Below are 25548 nucleotides of genomic sequence, written 5' to 3' on the forward strand. Positions count from 1 at the left end.
ATGCACAGCTCAGGTGACACTGAGCTTCAAGAAGGCCACTCATTTGGAAAGATTCTGATATACAAGCTAGAGAGCCACGCTCGTCCAGTTCTGCAGTTGTAGCAGTGTACCTAGAGGCACTGGATTTTCAGTTCAAGAGGAAACGTGTTTGTTACTCGCATCCTTCCCTTCCCTTTCACCAACCTTTCTTGTTGCGTTATTTACAGAATTACTTAGCCTGATATTAAAGACAGAGGCTACTAATCCCACCCCTCTTCCCACCCTCGTCATCCAAAAATACCAGCTTTCTAGGGAGTTATATCTATTTAATTAGTACATTAAAAATGCATCATATTAGCAAGTCACCACTGGATAAGCAACCTATATGAGCCGACCCTTAATTAAATGGCCATAATTCTTCTACGAAAAACTAACTGGCACTTCTATTCTGTCCCATACAGACTTGTATGTAAATGACACCACTTCATTTTTCTTTACATAGCTTTTAAAAAAAAAATACCATAAATTAAAATTGTGGAGTTCCATTTCTAGTGTCCCTTGTGTAATTGTATGATTTATAAAAGACAAATGGTGTTGAGTTAAATCAAGCCTTAAAAAACCATAAAAACCAGAAGGAAATAAAAGCAAGCCCCCGCTCCCCACCCCCCCCAAAAAAAAAAAAAAAGGTGGATTTTTTTAATCAACATACAATAAATATATCTCCCAGGTATTTGGGATGGACAACTTGAATCAACACCTTGCAATTGTAGATTGTTAATTTCAGTATTTGCAAGGATGGTGATTTTTGTTTTGTTTAAAAATCCGCAGTTATTGTAAGATCCTTCTTTATTTCTTTTTTATTTTTAAAAAGGCCTGAGTAAAAAGTTCCACTCTGGGACTTGTATCAGATTCTCTCTGAAGCAGAATTCAACCTCTTCATTAATAAAATTCTTCAAGGCAATTCTTTCACATGGGGGGAACAATCATGCCAGATATAGCTGTCAGAAGGAAAGGGGAAGAGGGGGGAGAAAGAGAGAGAGAGAGGAAATAAGTTACTTTTGTGCATTATCAAGCAACTTTTTAAATCCTCAGAGCTTTTAAACATCTACTAGCAATGTACTTATCTGAACTATGGATTAAATTAATATATAAGTTATCAACCAGTAGAGACAACTATGTGCACAGTAATCATGGGAAGCTTCATTCTGATCAGAAAGTGGTTTAAATCGCAAGTGACTCTGCTGAAATTAGTGATTTTCTTGCAGAAAAAGTGCTCTTCCCCTGATGTCAGAATCGGATCCCAACTTAATTTTCTGATTTTAGCTTCAAGATCTCAAAATGCACAGGGGGCTTAAACCTGACCCAGCCATTGCCACACATTCTGTTACTCTTTAAAGCAAAGCAGATACTTGTTCCACATGAGAGAATGGCTGAGGTCCCACAGGGCACCAGTATTACCGACCTGGCAGGGTGCGTGTTGCGTGAGGCACACCAGCAGTGGGTCATTCTCCTATGCCAGCTTTCTCTTACAAGTTCAATGTTCAAGCCGGGGACATACGTATGTATTTCCAGGTACTCAGAAAAGGACTTAAACTCTCAAATCCAATTTTCAAACTGCAATATGGCATTAACTGGTGATTTGGCAGACTGGCGTCTCATGGGTTTCATGACACTTGTAGCAGACATCACCAACTACATTGAGTGAGGCTTATGATAGTGTTCATTTAGAATGTCTTCTCTTTTGTTGGCCAAGTTGAATCATCAGTATTTCTTTGTTATTATTATTATTCTATGTTGCTTCCCAACCTAATTTTCTATGAAATTACCACTCCTCACACTCCTTAAAACTCAACAGGTACAGTCTTCCTCATAGTTTGACCTCCAGCTTGGTCTCCCTCTATTTACCAGGGACTCTACGCACATCAGACATACCAAGTGTCCAAGTGACATACTGTGAGCAAGCACATCATTACAGGAGGTAGACATGCAAGTTTATGATGAAAACTGTAACAACAATGGATCTTAAAAATGCCAGTTGTACGGTTGTTTGCCAAAAGGTAGAAAACAGTCACCTTCATGGGCACATTATTTAAATGCTAGAAGTGCCTGCCATCTCAGACATCTGGACATGTAATTTCTTAAGGAAGAACTCAACCCTGTGACTGGTGCTGATTCATTGTGCTTTAATTACAGCTGCAATTATTTGATAAGAACAGAGCCAAAGTAAAAGACTCACAGATTTGGGGTTGGAGGGGGAGAGGAGGGAAATGTTTTCTGCACAAACACCACCATATGTGCAAGAATTACAAGTCTAATCAGCAAGGGGAGAACAGCTCGAGTAAACTGCACTGATTAAATGAAATAAAATGAGAGGAGAAAGCGAGAATGCAAAACACATCCACATGTTTGCAACAGGCCATCCTCAGAGGTGACATGTTGCAACTATACAGCAGCATTTCGATTCTTGGAATTTATCATTCAGCAATGGTTTTACGTGGAATCACTGGACTGAGTGTTTCTGCTCCAGTAAGGGCTCTTCAAGGAGCTGAGAACGAGGATAAAAGGGATAGAGAGGTGACTTAAGTTGCTTTAAGCCCTACAGGAAGACACTTAAGTGAGTAGCATCGAGGACGTGTCTAAGACTTTCCTTGTTGAGGTATTTCTTGTCGTGGGCTTTTTTTGGCTCCACCATGGAGATAATCTGAGGATGCATTTTCACATTATCTCCACAGCTATGCTGTCTCCTTCATCTCAATCGCAGGATGAATTTGATATTGCCTTTTTTAGAATCCTTGCTGATTTAATCAACACTGGGTGAAAAAACCCAGCAGCTTTGTTTAAAAGAATTCTCAAAAGGTTTTACCTCACCAGTCTCTCAGACAATAAGTTCCGAATCCTCACAATTGCGCTGTCCCCATGGTACATGTGACTGAAAATGAAGCCAACCCAAGCCAAGCAATGCTCTCCCTGCTCTGCTTTTGGGATTCTTACATGTGGAGCAGGGTATGGACCCTGAACCACAGACCTCTATGGCATCAATAAAATAGGTGTCCAGCAATGGACACAGTCAACCAGACTGTAGTTCTGCTGTGGCAGCCCTTCAAGGCAGCAACCTGCAGTTAAGGGTGAGAGTGGAATTTTCCCTTCCTGAATATATGAAAGACTCATGTAGGCAGGGACCTGAGACACAGGTTTTGTCCCAGTTCTCCTTCTCGCTCATTGTATTAGATCAAGCAATTAGATTTGTTTCTGTTTCTTACCTGAGGATAACAATTTTTATCCCCATTAGTTATGCACTTGCAGACTTCTGGATGGCAGTTGTTTAGCAGAATACAGGGGTGGGACTGCAGTGCTTGGGTGTCGGTGCTGTACGTTACAGCGCAGAGAAAAGCAAACCTGACAACAGTGCTCCCTCCTTTGCTGCTCAAATAGGCAAGTTAAGCGATAGGAACAGGTAGTCTTCCTAGATGTGATGAGTGCAACTGAGCAGAGTCAAATGGATAATTACTCCTCTGTGCATAATACTTAAAACTTTTTTGTCCTTTTCAGCCCTTGCTAAATTCTAAATTTAGCAAAACTGTAAAACAAGATGTTGTTTTGCTTTAGAAAAACTATCTACGCTTAGAAAATGTCAAAATATTATTCCAACAAAAAAATATTGCAAGCTAAATGATTAATCAGAACCAAATCAATTTCACCAAAAAGTGGTCAAGAGTTGGCTCTCTCAGGACAGCACAGCTGTCCACCCTGGGTCAGAGCCCGAATAAAGGTGACATAATTGCAGCTCCTCCCTTTATGACTCAGACGTTTCCCTGTAGTTACATACCAGCCATGCACCTTTTGCCATTGGAAACAAATAGTACAGCTGCAGATCTTAGCTCATTTTTTTTCAAAGCATTATTGTTTTTGAAGAGCTCTGAAATTCTGAATTAAATTACAAGGCAAATGGATATGATATCTTTTCTGCCTAAAAGCTTTGATATTTCCATTCTTTCCAAGCCTTCATTTATTTCACTCTATAAGTGTATCACATAAGTGCTGCATCTAGTCATGCAAATTCTCTCAGCTGTAGCATGTTATTGATCCTGAAAACAGAGATATCGGTGGGAAACAGTGTAGGTATGAGATCACACCACCTCCAAAAAGGGAGGGCAGAGAGTAGAAAAACTCCCACCAACAGCCATTACTTCTTGCATCATATACTAATTTGTATTTGCTGCTAGCAGATTACAGAAATAATGTATTTTGAGTTTTCCAAAATTGCATGGCAAAGAGAACAACGGATAAGCCTAGCTGTTGTTTTAGTGAGTTCTGCTGATATCTAAGCTACATAAGGAAAGCTTGATTGCTTTCTGATGTATCCGGAAGCCCAAGAGAGATAAGACAGCCTCCTTATACACGGTTGTTTATTTAAGCAATAAGGCACAACAGGCAGTGCATTTCTGAGTGATTATTACAAGCCTCAGGTGGTGTCAGAAGGCATGGGACTAAAGGCTGTGTGTCTTTAACTCACCAAGAAGTTCAGTGATGACCTAGAAATGAACCATTTCTTGGTGTCTCATTCCTAGTATAAAAACAGAGTTGCTAAATAAAAATTAGGGGGAACACTCAGATCTGTGTGGTTTCTGGGCATTACAGGTGTGGATGTGACATAATGAGGAGGCAATCAGCAAGACCCAGTTGTGTTCAGTGCTCTCAGCTTGTTCCGTAATTGTTTTTCGTAACCGAGTATGCGGAATCCAAGAATTCTGTGTCTTGTGAAAGGAAAACAGTGCCTGAAAAAGCTTTCTGCTGTTATTTGCTTTTTCTCTCCACCCGCAACAGCAAGCTGGGACAAGGTAAAGAGAAGAAAAAAACATTAACATGTTCAAAAGCTTCTAGCAGTCAACTCTTAGCTCCTTTTTTTAATTATTTTTTTTTTAATTTGGAGGTGAAATGTTTTTAGCTGTTGCCTTTAAAATTTGTAGTATGTCAGCAGTGCCAAATTTTCTAAATGCACAAAACTTAACTTCCTAAATGCTACAGCTCATCTGAAAATTTTGTTGTGTTTTATTCCTGACACAGTCTGTGTTTATAACAAAGTCCTGACCAAAGGTACCTAACTTCTGCTTACACATTCCTAGTATTTTCACAATTTCTGTGTGCATGTGTGTACATCTGCAAGGATTCCTCCCTCCAGTTCACCAATGTAAAACACACCGAGGACATCTCTTTCCTTCAGTCACAATAGCTCCCAGCTTTTATGAATTAATTCCTTCCACTCTACTTGTATATAGGCTTTTTTGGCTGTTAACGGTGCTATCAACATCATGCCCGCGAGCCCAGTGCTTCTCTTTCCAAAGGCTGTAGAGTGACATGTGGAGCCTGTGGAACCATCCTGCCCCTGCTCTGCACAGCTCCTTATAAACATGGTTTTTAAAATGATGGGTTTTATTCCCGGTTTGATGTTCTTTGGATAATTTGCACAGGGACATGGAAAAAAAACCCAGAGCTCAGGTCTGGGGGAAGCACAATGCGTACCGCACCATCTTTCCCACCTCTGGCACAGTTGGAGGCTGCTGGCTGCATCTGCTTTAGGGAAACTCCTCCGTATAAGCGAGCATGAAAATATCTCTCCCAGCACACTAAGGCACAGTGAGGTAATTACACAGGAAGGTTGAGGCACAGTGTTGTAAAACAGGCTGAACCAAACAATGAAATGGGCAGTGCTGGTCTTTGCAGCATCCTCGGTTTGACAAGCTTTTGTCTGTCACTGCCTCGGCTTGCATCAACGCTTGAAAACGCATTTAGGTGCTAATGTTGGAATACTTTGTAATGAGAGGGGAAGGGATGCAGAAAGGAGCAGCCCCTTGATACCAACAGTTGAATAGGCTTTCAAAAAGGCCCTGTGCCATTTATGGAATTAATTGGCATAGAAGTACATTAATCAGTGGAAACTAATGTTTGCCCTGGTATGAGTTAAACTGGAAAATGCTGCTGTTAGTTTGTAATGTGTCTTCTATTTATGAAAGGCAAAGGTTTCTGCCAAGCTCTGTAACGGTCTATTTGCTCTCAGTAGGATTTCTGCACAAGTGTACTATGACAAAGGAAAAAAAGGAAGGGAAGATTGAGTGACGTACTTCAGGAGAAGGCCAGCCCCTGGAGAGACCCTGCAGTGGAGTACTTGCTAGAGTCCACAAAAGACTGGTCTGATAAAGGACGACAACAGGGAATAAGAGAGGAAAGAAAGAAAAAGGATGGTATTAGTAAGCTGAAATATTACTCGTTTTTATCATAACAGTAGGTCTGTGCTTTAAAAGACACAGCCTCAGCAGTATTAGTCGAGTTAGAGATAGGGTGGTTGCCAAATACCTGCATGGTACTAGGTGGGCTGGTGGTAGAGTCCAGTTACTCTTTACAGGAGGAAATTTTAGGACAGAGACCACCAGCAATCCCCCATTGTCTTCTATCCCCTTTGACAACTCAGTGTCGCTTAGAGCCTCGCAAGGCACCAGGAACTCGTGGTTTTGAGAGCAGCCATCTACGCTCCAGACTTGGTTTCACCTACCTTGCAGGCTATTGCCATTGGTGCTGGTGCAGGTGGGAGGAGGAGAAGTTTGCGGTCTCACAACAGGCGCAAAAGCACTCTTCTGTTTCACCGCTGAGACCATGTTGGCTGGTGAGAAGGAGAAAATCCCAGAGGAACTGCTACAGTTTGAGGGGAGGCTAGTGGACGAGGCCATTGTTGGACTTGATGGCACAACTAGAGGAAAAAAAGACACCCCGAGAGGCATTCCTTAGCATTAGATAATCAGTAGGCTGCAGAAACAAAAGAACTCTTCTTCTTGGATGCACTGGGTCTGATTTCAAATGGCCAAGGCCTTTACTGCAATTAGATTTCGGGTTGTTCACAAAGTATGATCGATCACTACAGGAAACCTGCTTGCTTTGTTTTGTTTTGCAGGTCTTCAGAAGCCATAATTCTAGGAGCTTTTAAACACTCACTTAATTCTCTGTCACTGCAACTCTTCATTCTTACAACAGCCCTGCCCTGCCATCCCATTTCAAACTTTTCTAATGAGTGGTATTAGCCAGTGCCTTGGTCTGAAATGGTAACGTCTTTGTGTAGGTGGATAAGAGGGAATCCAGACTGTGTAGGTAACTCAGGGATTACAAAGCTGATGGGAAAGAACAGTGATTGAAGTATGAATCTGAATCTGGAATTTTTAACTTGGAAAGGTTTGAGTTTTTAACTGGCCTCCAAACCCACCGTTTTAAGCCATGCTTTCCTTGTAGCAAGACGGTTCCAGAAAGACCTACAGGGTTTCAAGCAAACTTGCAGAAGGTAGAAAGTTCTTAGTGGTGACCCAGTCAACGTGCTTGCCAAAAGTCAGCAAAAATGGTTGGATTTCTTTCCTCTCTCAAACCCTGAAAGAACTAGGGTTTAGAGGAGTTATTCTGAAAGCTGTGAATATATATACACAAACATATATATACATGGAGGCTGTCCAGCATGAAGCAACCAGTGAGATGGCTGCTCTGACAGTTTTATACTCCTTTGGTCTCCTGTCTCTAGTGTGTTCAGTTTCTGTTGCACAAAAGAATGTGTGGCTAACTGACAGAAGTCATGTGTGGTTTTTTTTTTTATTTCTCTAAAAGGGAGAAACCACTAGAACTTTTCTTACAATGGCCACAGATGTTTTCCATGTTATAACTACTAGCACTAAAATCGGTCTCCACCTTCTCTGTATCCATCAGCTTTGGGAAAGTTTCTGCTGTGGGGACTTCCTAGGAATTCTCAGTGACATGAAAACCAGTCATATTTCTCACATGACCATTTTATTTATGCACAGGAATGGAGCTGAATTCACCCGAAACGGAGAATTTTGAAAATGTAAGTCTGTTTTATAATGGTCAAGACAATTCTCCCAGAGGATCTATGATCAGCATCTGAATGAATACAGTCAATACAACATTCTCATTCAGAGCCATTGACTGGAATCTCAGCTGGAATAGGTAAGCAATTCTGGTATGCATCAGATGAAGATCTGGCTTTAACTACAAGATTGACTATAATAAGAGTCTTTTCTAAGTAAGTGTAGATCCTTTTTTTTTTTTGGTTTTTGTTTTGGTTTTTTTTTTTCAAAACTGAATTGATTGTCCAAAATGCAAAGCTGTTATGTGTTTACAAACTGAATCTCCTATATATTTATCATTGAGGTTTTAAGTGAATTTGTTTTTATGAAAATAAAGCCAATTACTTTTATAGGCAGACAATACTGCCAGTTTCCCCTCTTATCCAACGAAAAATAAAAAGGAAAGGACCAATAGTAAGATCCCATACTTTCATTGTTCATCCTGTTTAGAAACTGCTTATATGCACAAGGAGACTATGAATAATTACATATTATAGAGTAAAATTCCTATAATCAGGGTTTTGCATTATTATTTTACTTGCATTTTACGTAGATAAAAATCACCCTATTTAAGTTCTTATTTGAGAATCTGATATCATATTTGTTAACACTGAGGAAATCAATTAATGGAAATTAAATGTTCAAAGTTTCACAGTCTGACAGATACAATCTTAGTCTGAAGTCACTCTATGTCTGGAAGTACTTGCTAAGGGAGAGCAATCAAAGCACCTAAATTGAATTGCTACTATACAGCAATTAGTTTATTGATTTAATTAAGAATGCCACCTTTTAATTTTCAGGTCATGATTGAAGTATTTTCTGATTCAATGGATTAGGCATTAGCAGAATGACAGATCAACCAAGAAAACCTCCCAAAATATAACTAGAATAGAGGAGCAGGGCTGGGAAGTGAAGTGCTATTCTAAAGAGGACTTTGTTCATAAATATGAAATAATACACTGCTAGAGTATTTTAAATGCATTACTGGCATCTGCTTCCAAAAAGAGATGTCTCATCAATCATGTTATATTATGAATTCAGAGTGCACAGATTCTATGACAGTAAATTCAACTTAATAAGTAAGGTACTTTGTAACATTACATGTTACATTATTATTAGAGTACAAAAATAATAACTGGTTAGCAATTTCCACTTACAAGTACTAGTTATGTGGGTAAATATTTTCTTCTAAATTTGCAGCAGCTAAGAAGCCTTGGAAGTAATTTTTTAAATCAGGGTTACTATTCCCTTTTTAATTCTGAACTCTAGCAATGCGATTCACAATAATTCATTACTGCTGTTACACCATTAAACTTAAGATTTGCTGCGTAAACCTTGGTATGTTCAGCAGTCTGTTTGTCCTGTCCACACTAGGGTCTCAGCCTGTAAACCTATTTATATGATAAGACCTTCTGGCCTGATTCTGCTAGCAGCTTTCTACAGATGTCAGTGGAATCCTTTATCCCACGTGAGTAAAGTCGGAGGAATTGGACAGGTCCTTTTCATTTAATTTTCTCATGTGAATAGGGACTACTGATCTGTGTGACAGGCTGCAGAAGACGTTCATAGGCCTTTACCAATAGAAATGTATTTATATTTAAACAGGTTACTAAACCTTTAATATCAAAATGCAGAAAGTTAGTCCTACACATAAATATTTCCATAACTGGGACTGCAGACCATAAGCTCTTTACACCATGGAATATATGATTTGTATGACTTACATCTTTGTGGCATTCGCTGTACAGACACTAAAACACAGGCTCTAAGAGCCATTGTCACATTTTACTGACTAATACTAAGCTCTTAGTGAAGTCAGTGTAATACCTACTTACAAAGCAAATGGAGTATAAGCAATCAAGATTAGGCCCAATAGTAATTCATAATTTCTATAAAGGTTATGAACATATTATTTGCTCAGAGGTCTCAGAAACATCATCATGCAGCTTATGGAAATGTCAGTCTTATTACAGTAAACTTTTCTGCCCTTCACATCTTACAGCTGGAAAAAAATATTGTTCCTGCAGCAAATATCCTTAGCTTCCTTTCATACCCACTTCAGCAAGTTGTGTGCTGACAACTGACCATTAATCCACTCCAACAGACCTTAAGTCACCTGTGCCTTCCCTGATTTCTAGCAATGTTGAGGACAAGGTTTCTTATTTACAGAGTATATGTTAAGTTATGAAACTATCAACCCAAATCATGAGAGACATTATCCTTTTTAAGCTCTTATGAGACTCCCTGATGATGATGATGATAATAATAGTGATAATAATAATAATAGTCATAACAACAGCAATAATAATAATAATAAAAACCAGATAAAAGCATTGCTGGCAACACTAATGTCTTCAAACCGCTTCAAAGGTCAGTGCCTTGGGGAGGAGAGAAAGGACCAAGCTCTGTTTCAGTGCTCAAAATAGAAACTAAATATTGAGTATCACAGAAAAGTCACCATCTCCTTCTAATGAAAATATGCAAACTACAGAAAAGCCATATAATACTCACTGGCATAGGGAGAATTGGCAGCAGATCCATTCAGGAAGGTTGGAGAACCGCCTAAATTCGACATTCCAGCATTCCCATAGCCATTCATGCTTGTTGTGACAGAATTATAATTTGTCTGCTGAGGGGTGGTGCTTGGCACATAGCCATGAGGCGACACGCTGCTTGAGTTGCGAGTAAAACCTTTTGTGGGGAGGGAACATATTTAGAAATTGGTATTAGCCTGATGACAGTTTCTTACACAAACAGCTACAAGCAAGTAACTCTGGGCTACCAAGCCAGCAGCCTAGTCCAGCCATGGTGCGCGTGGGGAGTGCCAGGGCTGACCACCACTACCACCGAGTAACTCAATTTTATAGAATCAGACTCACACAATGGTTTGGGTTGGATGATCATCTAGTTCCAAACTCCCTGCCATGGCCAGGGACACCTTCCACTAGACTAGGCTGCTCCAAGCCTGGAGCACCTCCAGGGATGGGGCATCCACAGCTGCTCTGGGCAACCTGTGCCAGTGTCTCACCACCCTCACAGTAAAGAATTTCTTCCTCATCTAATCTAAATCTACCTCTCTTTTAGTTTAAAAACATTACCCTTTGTCTTGTTGCTACAGACTCTACTAAAAAGTCTGTTCCCATCTTTCTTAGAATGGTGAACCTTCGCTGCTGGGAGCTCAAAGGGGGAGGAGGGAGCCTACAGCCTTCAAAGCTCCTCAGGCAACCCCCACCCTCAAGCAAAGGCTTGGGTATTACAGGAACACTCCCTCTAGTAGAGGTGTTTGTAGGAAATAGAGTTAAACATGACCTACATTTTCAAAGTGAGGAGTACATAGCAACTTCAGATACGTTAACCCTCTTCTGATGTCGCTCTCATTTAATGCATCTCAAATGAGATGCTCACTGCACACTTTAGAAAATGTAGGGTGTATTTCTCAAAGTAGTGGGATATCCTCAGTCTTTTTGCCCTGGTCTGGTCATCATGTTGGTAGAAAATGACTATCAAATTTGGCACCAAGTTAAAATTTTAATCTCTGCCTAATTGTGGAAAATACTTTGGGGAAAATTAGCATGCAAACATGAAAAAAGGAAGATTTGTTTCTAGAAGCACAGAAATACAAAATGCATCTTCACTCCTAGAAGAAAAAAATGACAACTTTTCTTCCTACCACACAGTAGATCTATAAAATATTTTAATCTACAAATCACTTCTATTTTTTTAATGTAATGCAAAATAATTTTGTCTGCCTTTCTAGAAAGCAGCCTTATTCTAATACTTTCACATTAAAGTGAATTTTTAAGTTGGATAATAAATAGGCCAGAGCAAAGGAGAGGGGAAAATGCAAAGGGTTCTTACAAAAATGTTCTTCACATTTTTTAGAATTATTCTTAACTGTAGGAATTAAAACAATATTGCTTTTACATAAAGTGAAACCCACTTTATTCTAAAAATTAAATAAGCTCTGAAAATGTCTTTGTAAATATTTCTATTTTTTGCTAGTTTCAAAATCTAGAAAAATCTCAAACTCGGCGGAAAAAAAATCAGTGCCTATATTATGTCTCTTGCAAAACCAAACCAAGCAGAGAAACATTCAAGGGATACTTTTGTGTTATAAAGAAAAGCTACATCAGCCCAGACTCAGAGATCATCCATGCTCAGGAAAATATATAAGCAAGTACTTAACACTAAGTACACACTAAAGTCGATAGAAATCCTTTTAAAATTAGTGGGATTTAAACACAGATACAAGTGTTACTCTGAGCAGAAGGAAAAGCTATTTAGATGTACGCAGAAGTGCTTTTCCTGATTTGGGGCAAAAGTCACTAAAGGCCTCTCAGCATTGTGTCACTCAAAAGCTGTGCCTGCACACGGGATGGTGCCTGCCTGGATGTGCTCCTAGCCTTCAGTTCTGAACCATCCCTCCTCCACTGCACATGTCCCTGACTCTTATCAGAAAAGGTTCATAGAGAGAGGAAGACGAGTCTTCTCCTGACCCTGGTTGGTGGCTTGTGAGGCTTCGGAAACATTGACAGCTAGTTGACCACTAAAGGAATTCACTCCCATCATTCCTGCATGGACTGACGTGTTAGCAAGGGCGGGGAGCTGGTTGTGATTGCGGGGGACACTGTAGAGTGCTTCTGCGATGTCTGCTGCTCTTTTCAGGATTATTTCCTGGAGGATAAGAAGGGAAAAAAAGAGTAAAAGTTACCAACGTGACTCTGACAAACCTTTCCTTACACACTAAAATGAAATGCTTCCCTGTCCAAAGGCAAACACTAGATGCTTTTCTTTCCCAACCAGCTGGCTGACTGATAGCTAATTCCCATAAGATCTGCTGCCTTCGTGATAAATCCTGGCATCGGTGGTAAGAGAGTTGTTGGAAGTTTCAGTCCCAGCAGCCAGGCTTCTGTGTAACAAGACCAACTGGCAGAAAGGGGCTAGAGCCTAGACTTACTCCACCGTAAAGCTGTCTTTAGGGTAAGATTGAAAAATCCCAGGTGGCAAGACATAACGCATATCATTGCCCGTATTATATAGTATCTGGTCAAAGTGGGCAAATGCCTCCAGGGTTAATAACACACTGCTTTTGCAAGCACTAAATTCACACCCTTTAAAAAAGAAAACAAGCAAACTAAACTCTACTCCAGATATGACATTGCCCTCTGTATTTATTCTTGTCTCACATTGTAGTATCACATACCTTTAGCCTCTGATCTATCTATACATCTAAGAAATAGCCATGTTTAAGAATTGCTGAAGTAGAATGCATTTACCTGGTTATTATGTGGCATACCATAGAGTGCTTCTACTAAATCAGCAGCCCTCTTAAGTATTACTTCCTGTCAATATAAAAACAGATGCATTCCTCTGAGTTCAGTACACTCCTTGTGGGGGAAAACAAATATTAGAATCTTTCATACTCTTCTATGAGTTGCACTGTGTTTTGTGGATCTTTTTCTTTCCCTCCCACCAGGTACTCCTTAATTGTAACAACTCTCAGCAACCACTGAATGGTGTTAAATCACTAGTTCATCCTATTCACACACATGCTTAATCAAGTCAAAAGGTGAGAATCATTGGTGCTGCAAAATAAAATACATCACTCAATTGTCTCTACCATCTGCACTATAAAACACTCATCAGTTTATTGCAGAATACAATCCTGAGGTCATTTACTAGATTACTGCAATCAATGTCATTCAGAGCATGTTATGAATCCCTTCAATGTGTTTATTTTATTCTTAATTGCATACTGCAGGAATTGTGACCTTACCCAGCAGGCCACATTCAAAAGATATCCAATCAGTCCTATGCTACTGGTAACACAACCTTTCAACTTCTTCAATTTGTATCCTGATACGATGGGCCAGGGTAGGATCCATGTACATAAAATGATGCACAAGAGGAAAACACATGTGGTATGAGAGAATGGCCCAGTACGGTGCCGTGATTCCTGGAAAAATTCCCTGCAAGGACAGCATAATTTAAAACAGTCTGGGATTTAGTTCTCTACTTTGGGCATTTTTATTTTTCTCCATTTTTCTAGTTGTTCCTTTTCACTTAATATTTCTTGGAGCATTTTAAACTGGCATTCAAGTAATAACAGCGTTTCCTGTGTTCTTACTTTTTACAGTCTGGAAAAAATCCCTATGAGCAGTCCTGATAGAAAATGTAAAAATGCATTACAGAATTAACCCAGAAGAATTTTTTATTATTATTATTATTTCAAAACATCTAGCAGATTCCCAATTGCCTGAACAAAACCAGTTGAGACTGTCCTTTGAGAAAAACAATGTATTTTTGTAATTCCCAATCCCTAAGTATTGCTCTAATATACTAACACGATCCTATTCACCATGGCATATTTCTGCAGGTATCTTACAAAAATAGTACCAATTCTAAGGATTTTACAGTTTTCTACAAAGTTAAACTTTTTAACTTAAAATATTTTACACAATAGCCATATTTTATACCAAAAAGAAACAGTAATGCTCAATTTTCATATACTGTAGACTTTGATCAGAAAATAGAGATATAATTGCATTCATTTTGCTGTCACCATAACCTCTTCAAAAATCCTTGAACAACTCTTCAAATGACAAGCTTTTAGATGCATATTAGCATTTTTTTCAATTTTAAATTCTCTATAATATAAGATAAAATAGTTGTCATACTGCAGTAACTACTTATGACATATATAATGTCCTAAATTCAAAAATGAGATGGAGGATTTTTGTACTCCCAGTAAACATTTAGGCTTACCTTCTGCTGCACACACCCCTCTCTCAGAACACACGTTGAAATTATTTTCCACATAAGAAGTGAGATGTAATATATAATTGATGGATTTTTAAGTCACTGCATTTGAAACAGATCCTGAGGAGTTAAGTTGCTACAGCCTTTTTCTGGTGTGTTTGTTTTTTGTTTTGTTTTCTTTTCTTTTCTTTTTCTTTTTCTTTCTGTTGTGGTTGTTGTTTTGGGATCTTTTTGTGTACCTTGACCACAACAGTTACCAGTACAATCATGGACAGACAGAGTACAAACAAATTCCAGGTACAATCAATCCTTGTTGCTTTACCAGAATCATCCAAACACTAAGTTGCCCTTTTTTGCCTCATACTGAAGGGACAAACTAGAGAAGAATAGAGATGTTACTGAAAAATGTTACCTTTTTCAATCCATGATTTTAGGTGGAAAATTACTGCACAGGTGTTTGACTTTGCAAACTAGGATTTATTTCACTTCAGTAGAAAGTGTTTGCACTATATATTTCACTAACGGAAAATTAGAATGTGATAGAGAGCCCACAAACTGCTTTGGAATATTGTTAACCTAAGCTGTCATTATGCCAAATTACTAAAAAAAAAAAAAAAGAAAGTTTAAATAGTCACTTCTGCTCTACCTGACTAATCATAGTTATTTATGTAATGCTGAGCTAAAAACCTTAGAATGCATCTAAAAAGAGATTGAAGACCATGCTAAAAAATAAGGTAATTACATGGAATCTTACAGCCGCTCTACCTAATATCAAATATATTGCATTTCTTAAACACTGGAAGTTCTTTGATGCCATATCATATTGCATGTAAATAAAACTAATTGCCATGGTGGTTTATTGAAATATGCTTGACAAGTAGCATTCAATTTTCCCAGCCAGTCAATGGTTATATTTTTTTCAACATTTTCAGAGTCTGTAAATTTGAGTTTCATACTTTCTCTAACAATATTTTCACACAATAAAAGTATTTCTTTTTTATGACATTTTCAGATCACACAAAGTAGATGTTGCACAAAAACTCCTGTGTCAAATAGTAGTATCTTCTATTCCAGAGCTGACGGTAGTTCTTATAGACACAAACTAGGTTTAAAAATACAAATAAAATGCTAGTAGAGACATTCTCAAGATATTAACTTCTTATTTTCTGAATCCATCTTAAACCCTTCACAGCTCTGCTTAAATTACCATAGAAGCTACTGTTACAACTCGACATACAAAGGAGCCCCAAAAGTCCTCTATAAGTTAGAGCAACAGACCTTGCAAGGTGCTTGGATTGCAGTGACCAGAAAATTGTTCTCACCTCCATGTCATTACGCTCACAGTGAAGCAGCCCCCGAGCATGTTTGTGTTCGGGATCTAATATATTGCCTTTCAATCAGAGCTGAGAGCCACTGAACACATAGACAGAACATGACGAGCAGGTCAGGAAAGCAATAAAGATTTTACAGAGCTGTCCAAGGTGCTAAATTTACTCAATAATGGGTTTGGCACCATAGTGTTAACCTCTCATTTACTACCAGTTTGAGGGACTAAATTGAAGTAGCTGACTTCATTTACCTTGAAATGTATATTTTATGACATTATGTAAGTAGATTGAAAGGGCACTGCAGTTTTAACAATTTAAAGGCTAGAGCATGTTTAAGATGAAGCCCGAATATTTATTGTATATTGCACTTAAACTATATTGTATATTAAAATGCATTGATTAAATTTGTAAAAGGTATTATAAAAAAGGACAGCTAATATAAAAGATCTATATCGTTTAAAATGCAATTGATACTGCATGTTACCACTGCAATGGTGATAGATAAACAGATAGATAGGTGGACAGAGCAGCAGACAGACATATCAAAAAGTGAGTGAAACTCACATTCTATAAAAAGAAATCCCTGCATAAGCTCAAGGTCTGTTATTCCAGATATTCTTTTGTTCACAGAAATTTTTTTTGCCTTCATCTCAGAAGCCTAGATTTTCATAGCAGTAAGTGGGCATCATGTAAGGTCCTTCCAATTGAATATGCAAGTGGAAATATTTCCTGAGAGAGACAGAGTTTGACTAAAGCTAATATCTAATTTATGGGGGCATTTGTCAAGAAAGATCCACTCTTCTATTAAGGCTAAAAGTCTGACAGCTTTTGGTTTAGAATAAAAGACTTTGCAGCATGTAGTTAGATCTAAAGGGAGGGTCTTCTTGTCTTGCATTTTATTTCAAATGAGCATCATTTTAGTTCTATAAAAATAACAATTGAGCAAATATTGAAGAGAGGAAAGATTAGTGATTAAATACCATGCATCAGAAATCTGCCCTCCATGCAGCTACACACCACAGATCCAGAGTCCATTTTTTGCCCAAAAAGAAGCTGATCTTATACAGAGTGATTTTTACTTTTTAAATTTTTGAAACAGGAATGCAGTTAAGTATTTTAATCAAATTTTCTTCCTGAAAATACTAAGGGGTGTTTACATAAGCAAAAGAGGAGGTTGGGTAGTGATGTCTGCTGCAGCTTTGCACATTCCAAGATTATTGTAGGAAAGATTATATAAATCATAGCTGAATGACTGTGGTTTTGAAGCACAAAGACTGAAATTCAGACTGAATCCACTTCTGACAGAACGTACCTTGAACCAACATCACAGCAACTTTGCACATTTTGTTTGTGGCATGCACTTCCTTCAGAAGGCACTCATTAAAATAATGAAACTTGCATTTCAAGTTTTATCATGACAAAATCATTTTGTTCCAGCTTTAAAAAAGATGGGATATTTTTTCTGTTGACAACTCCTTACTTTTCATTCACCAACTAGTGAAAAAATATCCACTCTCTGTCCCAAAAGAGCTGTGAGTCTAGTCAGCTAAAGGGTATCTAGAGTAACTCTTATTCAGCTTAAGTAATTAAATTAGATAATGTTCAAGGTATTTCTTAAATCTAAATGAATTTTGTCAAGAAGAAGCTGACCACAATACATAATACTCATCAGCCACATATTGTATTATTGAGACCACCAAAGGATTTATGTACTTATGGAGGGTGTGGGGGAGAAGCTGTTCTAGCATACTCTGAGGCATTTATCTTATGTGTTGTCTAGATATCATATCACCTTCTAATGCTCTTTAGCATTGTAATACAAGAGAGAGCTCATTCATCTTCTGAGAGGGTACTTAGGGATGATGATGTCATTCATACTTCCTTGACTCTTATGTCTGACCTCCTGGCTCTGCCTTCTAACTTCCTACTCTCATGGCTACTTGCAAGAACACTCCTCTGCAGAGTCAAAACGCTAAACATCAGACTCCAGTTCCCTTCTTCACCATGCAAAGGTCACATTCTGAAATTTCAAGTCAAAATTACAATAATTTGTGCTCAAACTTTTCTTCTGATTTTCAATGGGTGAAACTATATATGTGCTAGTTAAAGATATGTGTTAGAACTAAGTTTTAAACATACACATGAAATTTGTCTATGCGTTATATTTTAATAGATAAAGATAAAATTGTGAACACCTCTTTCAAGTGCAATGGGAAAACCAGCATGTTGGTAGAGCACCATTTAGAAGGATGCCACAGATCTAAAATGCCAGTCATCTAGCTTGATATACAAGAGTTTCAGCCTGTCCAGAACCTCCTTCTCTCCACATCTACACTGAGCACTGCATTATTGTATCATTTTCAGCAATTATAGTTTTATAAAGACTCATAAAAGCCATTCAAAATGTAAAGATCCTCCATTTACTGTAAAACTGAGGGAACTATGCCAGCCTAATGGGAAGTATAAAATAACAGGGCCATTTCACTAAAAAGGTATTTGTACTCACACAAAGATGAAAACTTCTCTAGCAAACAAACAACTGAATTGTTTCCATATATTATAATTGAATCATACTGAAGAAGTAAACACCATATAGACATTAGAAAGACAGGAAGGCAAAATGAGAGAGAAAGAGAACATACTTCACTTGAGGGGTAAAAAAAAACCTTCTGCTTACCGCTGCCTATAAGATGGAAGTGCACTGAATTCCTGCCACTGAATTTCAGTTGCAACTTCCAGAAAATAAGTCTACAGTGGGAGCCGGAACCTTAGCTTTTCCAAGCCATTGTAGTCTCATCAGCCTCCACCCAAACTGAAAATCACAGCCTAAATCTACAGCACTAAAAACAGTCATGCATGACCTTACCACCTGCTCCACAATGAGCCAACCTTATAAATAAAATATAGAAAGCCTATATGAGGCAGCAGAAAGAACAAACACTGAAGTGCAAATGCGAGCAGGCATCTAGCCATAAACATTGAGAATCGATGATTAAAACACCTCTTAACCACAAAGGTGATAAATGCGTCGCAATAGGGAAAACACAGCCTATTCAAACAGTCTCTGTTGCAAACTCTGCTGACAAAAGAAGGAACAAAATTATGATGATCACCTGTAAGTCTGTCCTTGCAAGTCTCCCATCTTACCCCTATTATCCTTCTGTTAACGGGGTATTCTTAGATACTAAAAAAAGGTATCAGCCTCTCCACACAACTCATTCTGCTGGTCTTCATTTCCATAAATGATGGGCACATAACAATGGCAACAGAATTAGTAGCTAGCACAGATGTGTACTTCATCTAGATACACAGTAGCCGGGAATAAACTGGCATTAATATAGTTGCATTGGAATAACTTTGAATAAACTGACATTTTAGAGTCTGGATGCTCCCACCATATTATCATCAACTGAAGCATCTGGCAAGTAATTTGGAGAGTTTTGTTGCTAAAAGCTCTGGGGTTCTCTGCTAATGTTAGGTCTCTAAGTCAAAGGGAGAAGAGTGGGGTGTGTGAGAGGAGATACGCAGAACTAAAATCACTCTGCCAGTGCTTAGATCACCTCTTTTGTGGACTTTATCCAACCATGAACGCATGACTCACATCTACGTCCCTCTGATAGCTGTAGAACTTTGATCCTCCCAAGTGCATTTACGGTATGCCTCGCCCTAGACCTCTAAGTTTACCAGTAAAAGGCACTTACAGCGACCTGCAAGAACCTTCAAAACTGTCAAATTTTTACTCATGAGGCCGATCTACCTTCTGTGAATGCAGCGCAGGGCTGGTAGGTATTACTATATAGTACTTTTATATCTATCCACATCCTACAACACATTACCTGGTAGCTGGTAGATGTCAGTCATATTTGGGACTTACTAACACTGTCATTAAGAAATCAACACTATGGTAATTCTCTGGCATCTCCTACAGCATTTCCCACAGGTTCTCCTGCAAGATCCCCCTGAGGATCTAAGGACAGATCCCCTCACTTTGAAACATAGCGAGATCACAAAAGGAAACACATTTTCCATGCTGTACCAAAGGCTGCAGTATTTACCGTAGCATGTAAAGGCAGTTCCTCTGCACCACTTTCCAATGACTCACACTATTCCTGTCTATCTAGACAACAAAAAGATTATTCCTGATTTATCCATGAACATATGAACAAACATTCTATTCTTCGATCTGACCTCAAAGGTTTGACACAATGACCTAAAAGCACATTTTGCACTATAAAGTTTCCTCATGTGCCACAGATACCTTCAGTCCCCGGGCAAAATATTCAGACACGTGTAGAAAGCAATCTCAGATAGGAACCTCAGATATTTTTATTTGAAAATTTATCCCAAACTATTTGTACCAGGATCTACAATACTGTGAAGCAGATGTTCATTATTGAGATTAATGAGCTTTTTAGGTTTGGGTCTTTTGGGGTTTTTTTGTTTTGTTTTGTTTTGCACATGTAAGATTTTCTGATAATTCTTCCTCTGCTCTTCATAGTATTAACATTCCTATTTTTGAAAACAGCTGCAGATGAGAGTTGCAAGAGAAAAGAAGAAAATAAAAGAGTTATTACTCAAAGTCTTGTCATGACCATTTTATAACCATATATTTTTGGAAAATTGTCAAAGTCCCCTTATGGAAGGAGAAGAATGTTTTGAATTATTTGAAGGGTCTGGACTTAAGTAAACTTAAAAAGAATTTGGAAAAATGAGCAGAGACACTAAATTCTGAGACTGTCATTCAAAGATACTGCACAGGCTGGTTTAGAAGCTCTATTTTATAGATCATATTATTGTGCCCATTAGAAAAAAACCCTGGAATGCTGGGGATTAAAAAAAGACTAAATGTGGCTTGTGATTTTGTGTGTGGCACAATGTATCTGTATGAGTGAAAAACATTTTACTTGGCAAATAGACAGGCTGATACCTATTTTTTATAATTTATATACACAAAGACTTTCTAAACACAGGTCAATTTGTATCACTTTTAAATTGTTTTCCCATTAGGTCGAATCTAGAAGTTATTGGGTGGCATAATTCACTTGTCTTCATTTAAATCTATAGAGATATATAACTATGTTTGGTATTACAAAGCAAGAATGTTTGCTGAGTTAAATCAGCAGAGCCATCTAGCAATTAAAATGTAAATTGTACATACGTGGTTTGTCCATTTAATTTTCAGAGTTGGTTTTTATTAATGCATTTATCGATACAAATATCTAAATATGCCAACCTAGCTATGTTCTGTAAAAACCAAGTGTTCACCTATATGCAATTAAAGACCCATCCACATTTTCTTCTAATGAAGGGGAAAAAACCTCAACAAACCAAAACAAACAAAAAAACCTCCAGCATATCAGTAAGATTTGTGAAACTCACACTTTTCTGGATTGTACGCTTAAGGTAGGAAACGTTAGTAGTTAGAAATTGAGAGTTCATGTTACTTTTAATAGCAGGAGGAAAACTGAAAAATAAGACACATTAAAATTCTGACCTACACCGATATTCCACTCCATGCTGCGGAGAGTGAGTGCATAAAAACGTTGAAATAGAGACTGGAATAACGTTGGTAGGTTTTAGTATTACAGTTAAAACACTGCTCAGTCATAACCCCTACAAATGACTACTTTCACTTACATTTTATCATCGGTATAATTAAAAGAAGTCTCTTGAAAGGGGCATTCTCATTACAACGAAGGACCACTTCAGACCCAATTGAAATGAAAAGACAGACCATAGATTAGGTGTAGATACCAAGTGGTAATTTCCAGGGAAGCATAAAATGCCAAATGTGTAACAACTGTATTTTATAACTATGTATTCAAAGGACTTACAGTATTTTATTGTACAAAGAGGCTTTGGCTCAGAAAGACTACTCCAATGAAATGCCTCCTAGAATATATTCTAAAATATTTTCAACTTTATCAGAAACACAAGATATTTTGTTCCTGATATTTATTATTTTTAATTTACAGCCTTAAAAATTCAGCTGAAATTATCCAAAGCAGGTGTAAATGTTGAATAACCATGTAATTAATAAACTAAATTTATCCAACATTTCACCGAGATAACACTACCCTTCTGTGTACACCTTCACAGTGTAAAAGCAGGGGCACCACTTTACACAATCCAGGGCTCCTCTTCCAGTGGTGAGTGAAGAGATCACCACTGTCACTCGCCAACAGATTTTATGGAAGTGCTTCAAAACTCGCCACTGATTTTTCAAAATGTATCAATATTTCAGTAACTTTTTTGATTATCAAAAAACTCTTAGCTCTCACTAGTTTAAAGCTGAAAAAAAAAAGACAATTCATATTATTAAAATATTAGTATTATTTCCTATTGATTAAAAAATACTATTACACACATTTCACTTGTCAGAAGATCATCTCTGGAAAAATTAACCACCTCTATTCTGTAAAATGTTAGGAGTTCCAGACAAGATGCTATGTCCAGATGAAATTATAGATATAGCATTATTACTAAAGACGCTTAGGTCATTCTAAAGAACAAAATTTAACAGAGTCAAATTCCAAAATTTCTGTCTCTTAGATCTCCCATAATATATGAACAAAATATGTGTTACACATATGTGGCACTGCTTTAAAAAAATGCTTCTGTGTTTTGTTTTCATTCTCCACTCAGCAAGCATATCATTTGTCATCTATAGCCACAAATATATTCCGAAAGCTTCTTTAAAATAAATCCAAAATGCATATCCGTGTTTATACAAGTAGCATGAGATTGCATGCTATTGTACTTAGAGGACATTTCAGTCCAGTTGAGTTATATCAACATAAGTTACATGATTGACTTTTACAACAGAAAGAAAAGGTTGTACTCAAACAACTGTTATTGCCTCGATGGAAAAAAAAAATCAATGAAAGTAAAATGAACAAGAGATTTTGTCAGAGTTGCAGTTAATACTACTGAAGAGCTATGGATATTAAAAGGTCAACAAATAAATTAGTCCAAGTGTTATGAAATGAATGATTTGGCTTATAATTGTATTGAGTGCAAATTGTTCACTGCCTATTAGACCAGGTAATTTTTAACCATGGTGCCTCAATTACTGTTCCATAAGCAATAATACAGTTGTAAGAGCCACTGGTTCGATCGAGTGACCTATGAGACGCGCCAGGACAGCTGACTTTGCTATGATGGATCACTGAGCCTGATCTCCAAATGGTGCCAAACCTTCCTTTCCTGTGAGGAGATCTCATAAAAGAAACATTACTGCTTGATTCATTTTACCAAAATGTTTGAGTTTTCTAGTGTCAGCAGTTGAGTATAGATTGTGAAGCTCTGTATTTCTTAGAAGAATTACGACAACAGGCATCCTATTGCTTCCAGCACTCTCTGCTAAATGCCATCATGATGGTTAGGAGGATGCTTTTTCTGCTACTCAATTGGACTGTGTTGTGCGAAATACACAGCAATCATATTTTACATCACCACGTAAACCCCTGCATAACACCTAAAACTGGGCTAGAAATGGAAACTGTAGGTGAGATTATAGACATTACTTCACACTTTTGCAATGCCCTGCATTCAAAGATCTCAAAGCACCGCTTTAATGGGAACAAATTAAACTTCACAACATACTTTCTAGGAAAATATTCTCTCTCCCCCATCTTCATCAGAGACAGCCTTAAAGTGTAGCTGTTTGGCTTAAGTCACAATGGTCTACGGTTACAACCAAGGCAAGTTTTGTAGGGTGAGGTAATATCTTTTATTGGACCCACTGATAACAGGCGAGAAAAGGTGCAGTCAGCATGCAGGAGGCAAGGCTCGGGTGTCCAAAAGCTTCTCTGCTTTTTTCCAGTTATATCAGTTAGTCTAATAGAAGACCTTACCACTCCCTACAAATCCTGATAGCCTTAAACAGGGAAAAGAAATTGATCTGATACTGCTTTCACGATATGAAGTAACAATACATGGCGCTTCACGAGAAGGAAAAGCAGCAGCTGCGTTTCCCCATTGCTCCTAAGGGAACGGTGTTCCCTGCGAGCCAGGGCTCAAAATACGGCCAGAAAGGTCTCACCACACTTCCCACAGGACTGGGCCCTCAAGGGCTGTAGCTCCGCAGTAACTATGCCTATCTGCTCTCTGCCCATACATAAACCAAACTGAAGATGCAAATGCAAATCCTGAAATATCAAATAATCGGTGCAGAAGAAACCACAATAATAAAAGCCTAATTAGAATAGATTGTACCACATACAACCAAATGCTGTTTATACTGTCAGTCTGCTATATTTTTGATAAATCACTACATTCAAACAGTCTGTTGGGAGGGTGATTTTCCATTTCATCTCTCCATTGAGCAAAAAAGTGCCATGTGACTGGAGTCTGGATTTCAATTTCACCAGCATACAGTTGAACTGAATATTATTTGGCACAATACAGTGTACAACTGAGCCACTAAATGGCTGATTTACTAAATTATTATTAGATGAGCTCTTGCTGTTCCAAGTGAAAGTGCAGTCACTGTCTCTCTTCATGGTGTGTTCAAATTGTTCTGTGTTTAAATATTCAGCATGAGGCTAATGTGAACTGATGAACTGAGACTACAAACACTCACTTTCAATACAGACAGAGAGACAGAGATGCAACGTATCATGTGGCCTGCAGAGGTGAAAATGATTTATATTTAAGGATGCTGCTGCCTACTTCCATTACGATAAGATATTCTTAATTAGCTTTGTGTTTGATTCAGGAGTTTGGAAATGTAGCTAAAACCTAGCCCCAAAACCAAACTAGCTGTGTAGCTACGGAGGGTTCTGAATCCTGGGGAAGTGGGACTTGAGCCTGGATCTCTGTCAATAAAGTGCATGAGCTGCCACCATAGTTTCACACATTACTACCTTTAGCATTTGAGTTGCAACTTAAAAGCATCACCTGCATTTCCACCCTCAGCATCAGAACCCCCAGAAAATGTAGAGGACTGACCATGTTGTGTAATGCTATGACTTTTGGAGGCGAGGGAAGATAGGGAAAAAGGAAAATAATAATTTTTTTTTTTTTTTTTTTTTTAAATAAAGATGAAAAAAAAAAGAAACAATTTCTTTACTGCCACCTGCTGGAGCTAACAATAACCCTTTGTCCCACCGAAAGAACAAGCATCTTCACTGAGGACAGTTACGGCAAGCATTTAAAATACTGTGATCCCAGACACTTACAGTAGATTAGAATTTTTTATTGGTGCCGTGTTGCCATAACAACATAAAGACAGCAGATGACTTAAGCTAAGCTTGCAAAGCAAAAGGCTGCTCATCTGGCAGTTAAAATGAATACAGTTCACTTCACAAGTTCCCCATATGGACCCTTAGTGTATGGTAATGAGGATACCATATGGTGGGAGAAAATGCACAGAGAACAATTGTGCTCTGCTGGATGAGTGAAGTGAGCAGGAAGTTATGAGGAAACGCAGGAGAGAGATTTGTGCGTGTGCTCTCTAACTCAAGGGTTTCTTTCAGAGGGGGGTTCTCTCTCTCCTTAATCTTCTTCTTAATATATACATGCACAGAAATGACAGAGAAACATCTTGTACGTTTTGCAACATCATTCATCATAAACTGTCAGCT

General features: G+C 38.1%; 1 protein-coding gene across 4 annotated transcripts in view; it reads right to left on the reverse strand.

The window, feature by feature from the left end:
* Positions 1 to 259: 259 nt before the first annotated feature.
* The window catches only part of EBF1 (EBF transcription factor 1), a 280105-nt gene continuing 254816 nt past the window's right edge, over positions 260 to 25548 (reverse strand). For 2 of the 4 annotated variants that reach the window (XM_040604801.1, XM_040604800.1), the window contains exons 12-17: positions 13151 to 13216; positions 12371 to 12548; positions 10386 to 10565; positions 6527 to 6721; positions 6099 to 6167; positions 260 to 977 (exon numbers count right to left, since the gene is read on the reverse strand). In XM_040604801.1, coding sequence (XP_040460735.1) covers positions 6100 to 6167; positions 6527 to 6721; positions 10386 to 10565; positions 12371 to 12548; positions 13151 to 13216 — 687 coding nt within the window. In that variant the 3' untranslated portion in view covers positions 260 to 977; position 6099. The remainder of the gene's footprint in view (positions 978 to 6098; positions 6168 to 6526; positions 6722 to 10385; positions 10566 to 12370; positions 12549 to 13150; positions 13217 to 25548) is intronic. The other 2 variants (XM_040604803.1, XM_040604802.1) reach the window with 1 other exon arrangement.

Source organism: Falco naumanni, chromosome 8 (genome assembly GCF_017639655.2).
Source record: "Falco naumanni isolate bFalNau1 chromosome 8, bFalNau1.pat, whole genome shotgun sequence".
Classification (NCBI taxonomy): Eukaryota; Metazoa; Chordata; class Aves; order Falconiformes; family Falconidae; genus Falco; species Falco naumanni.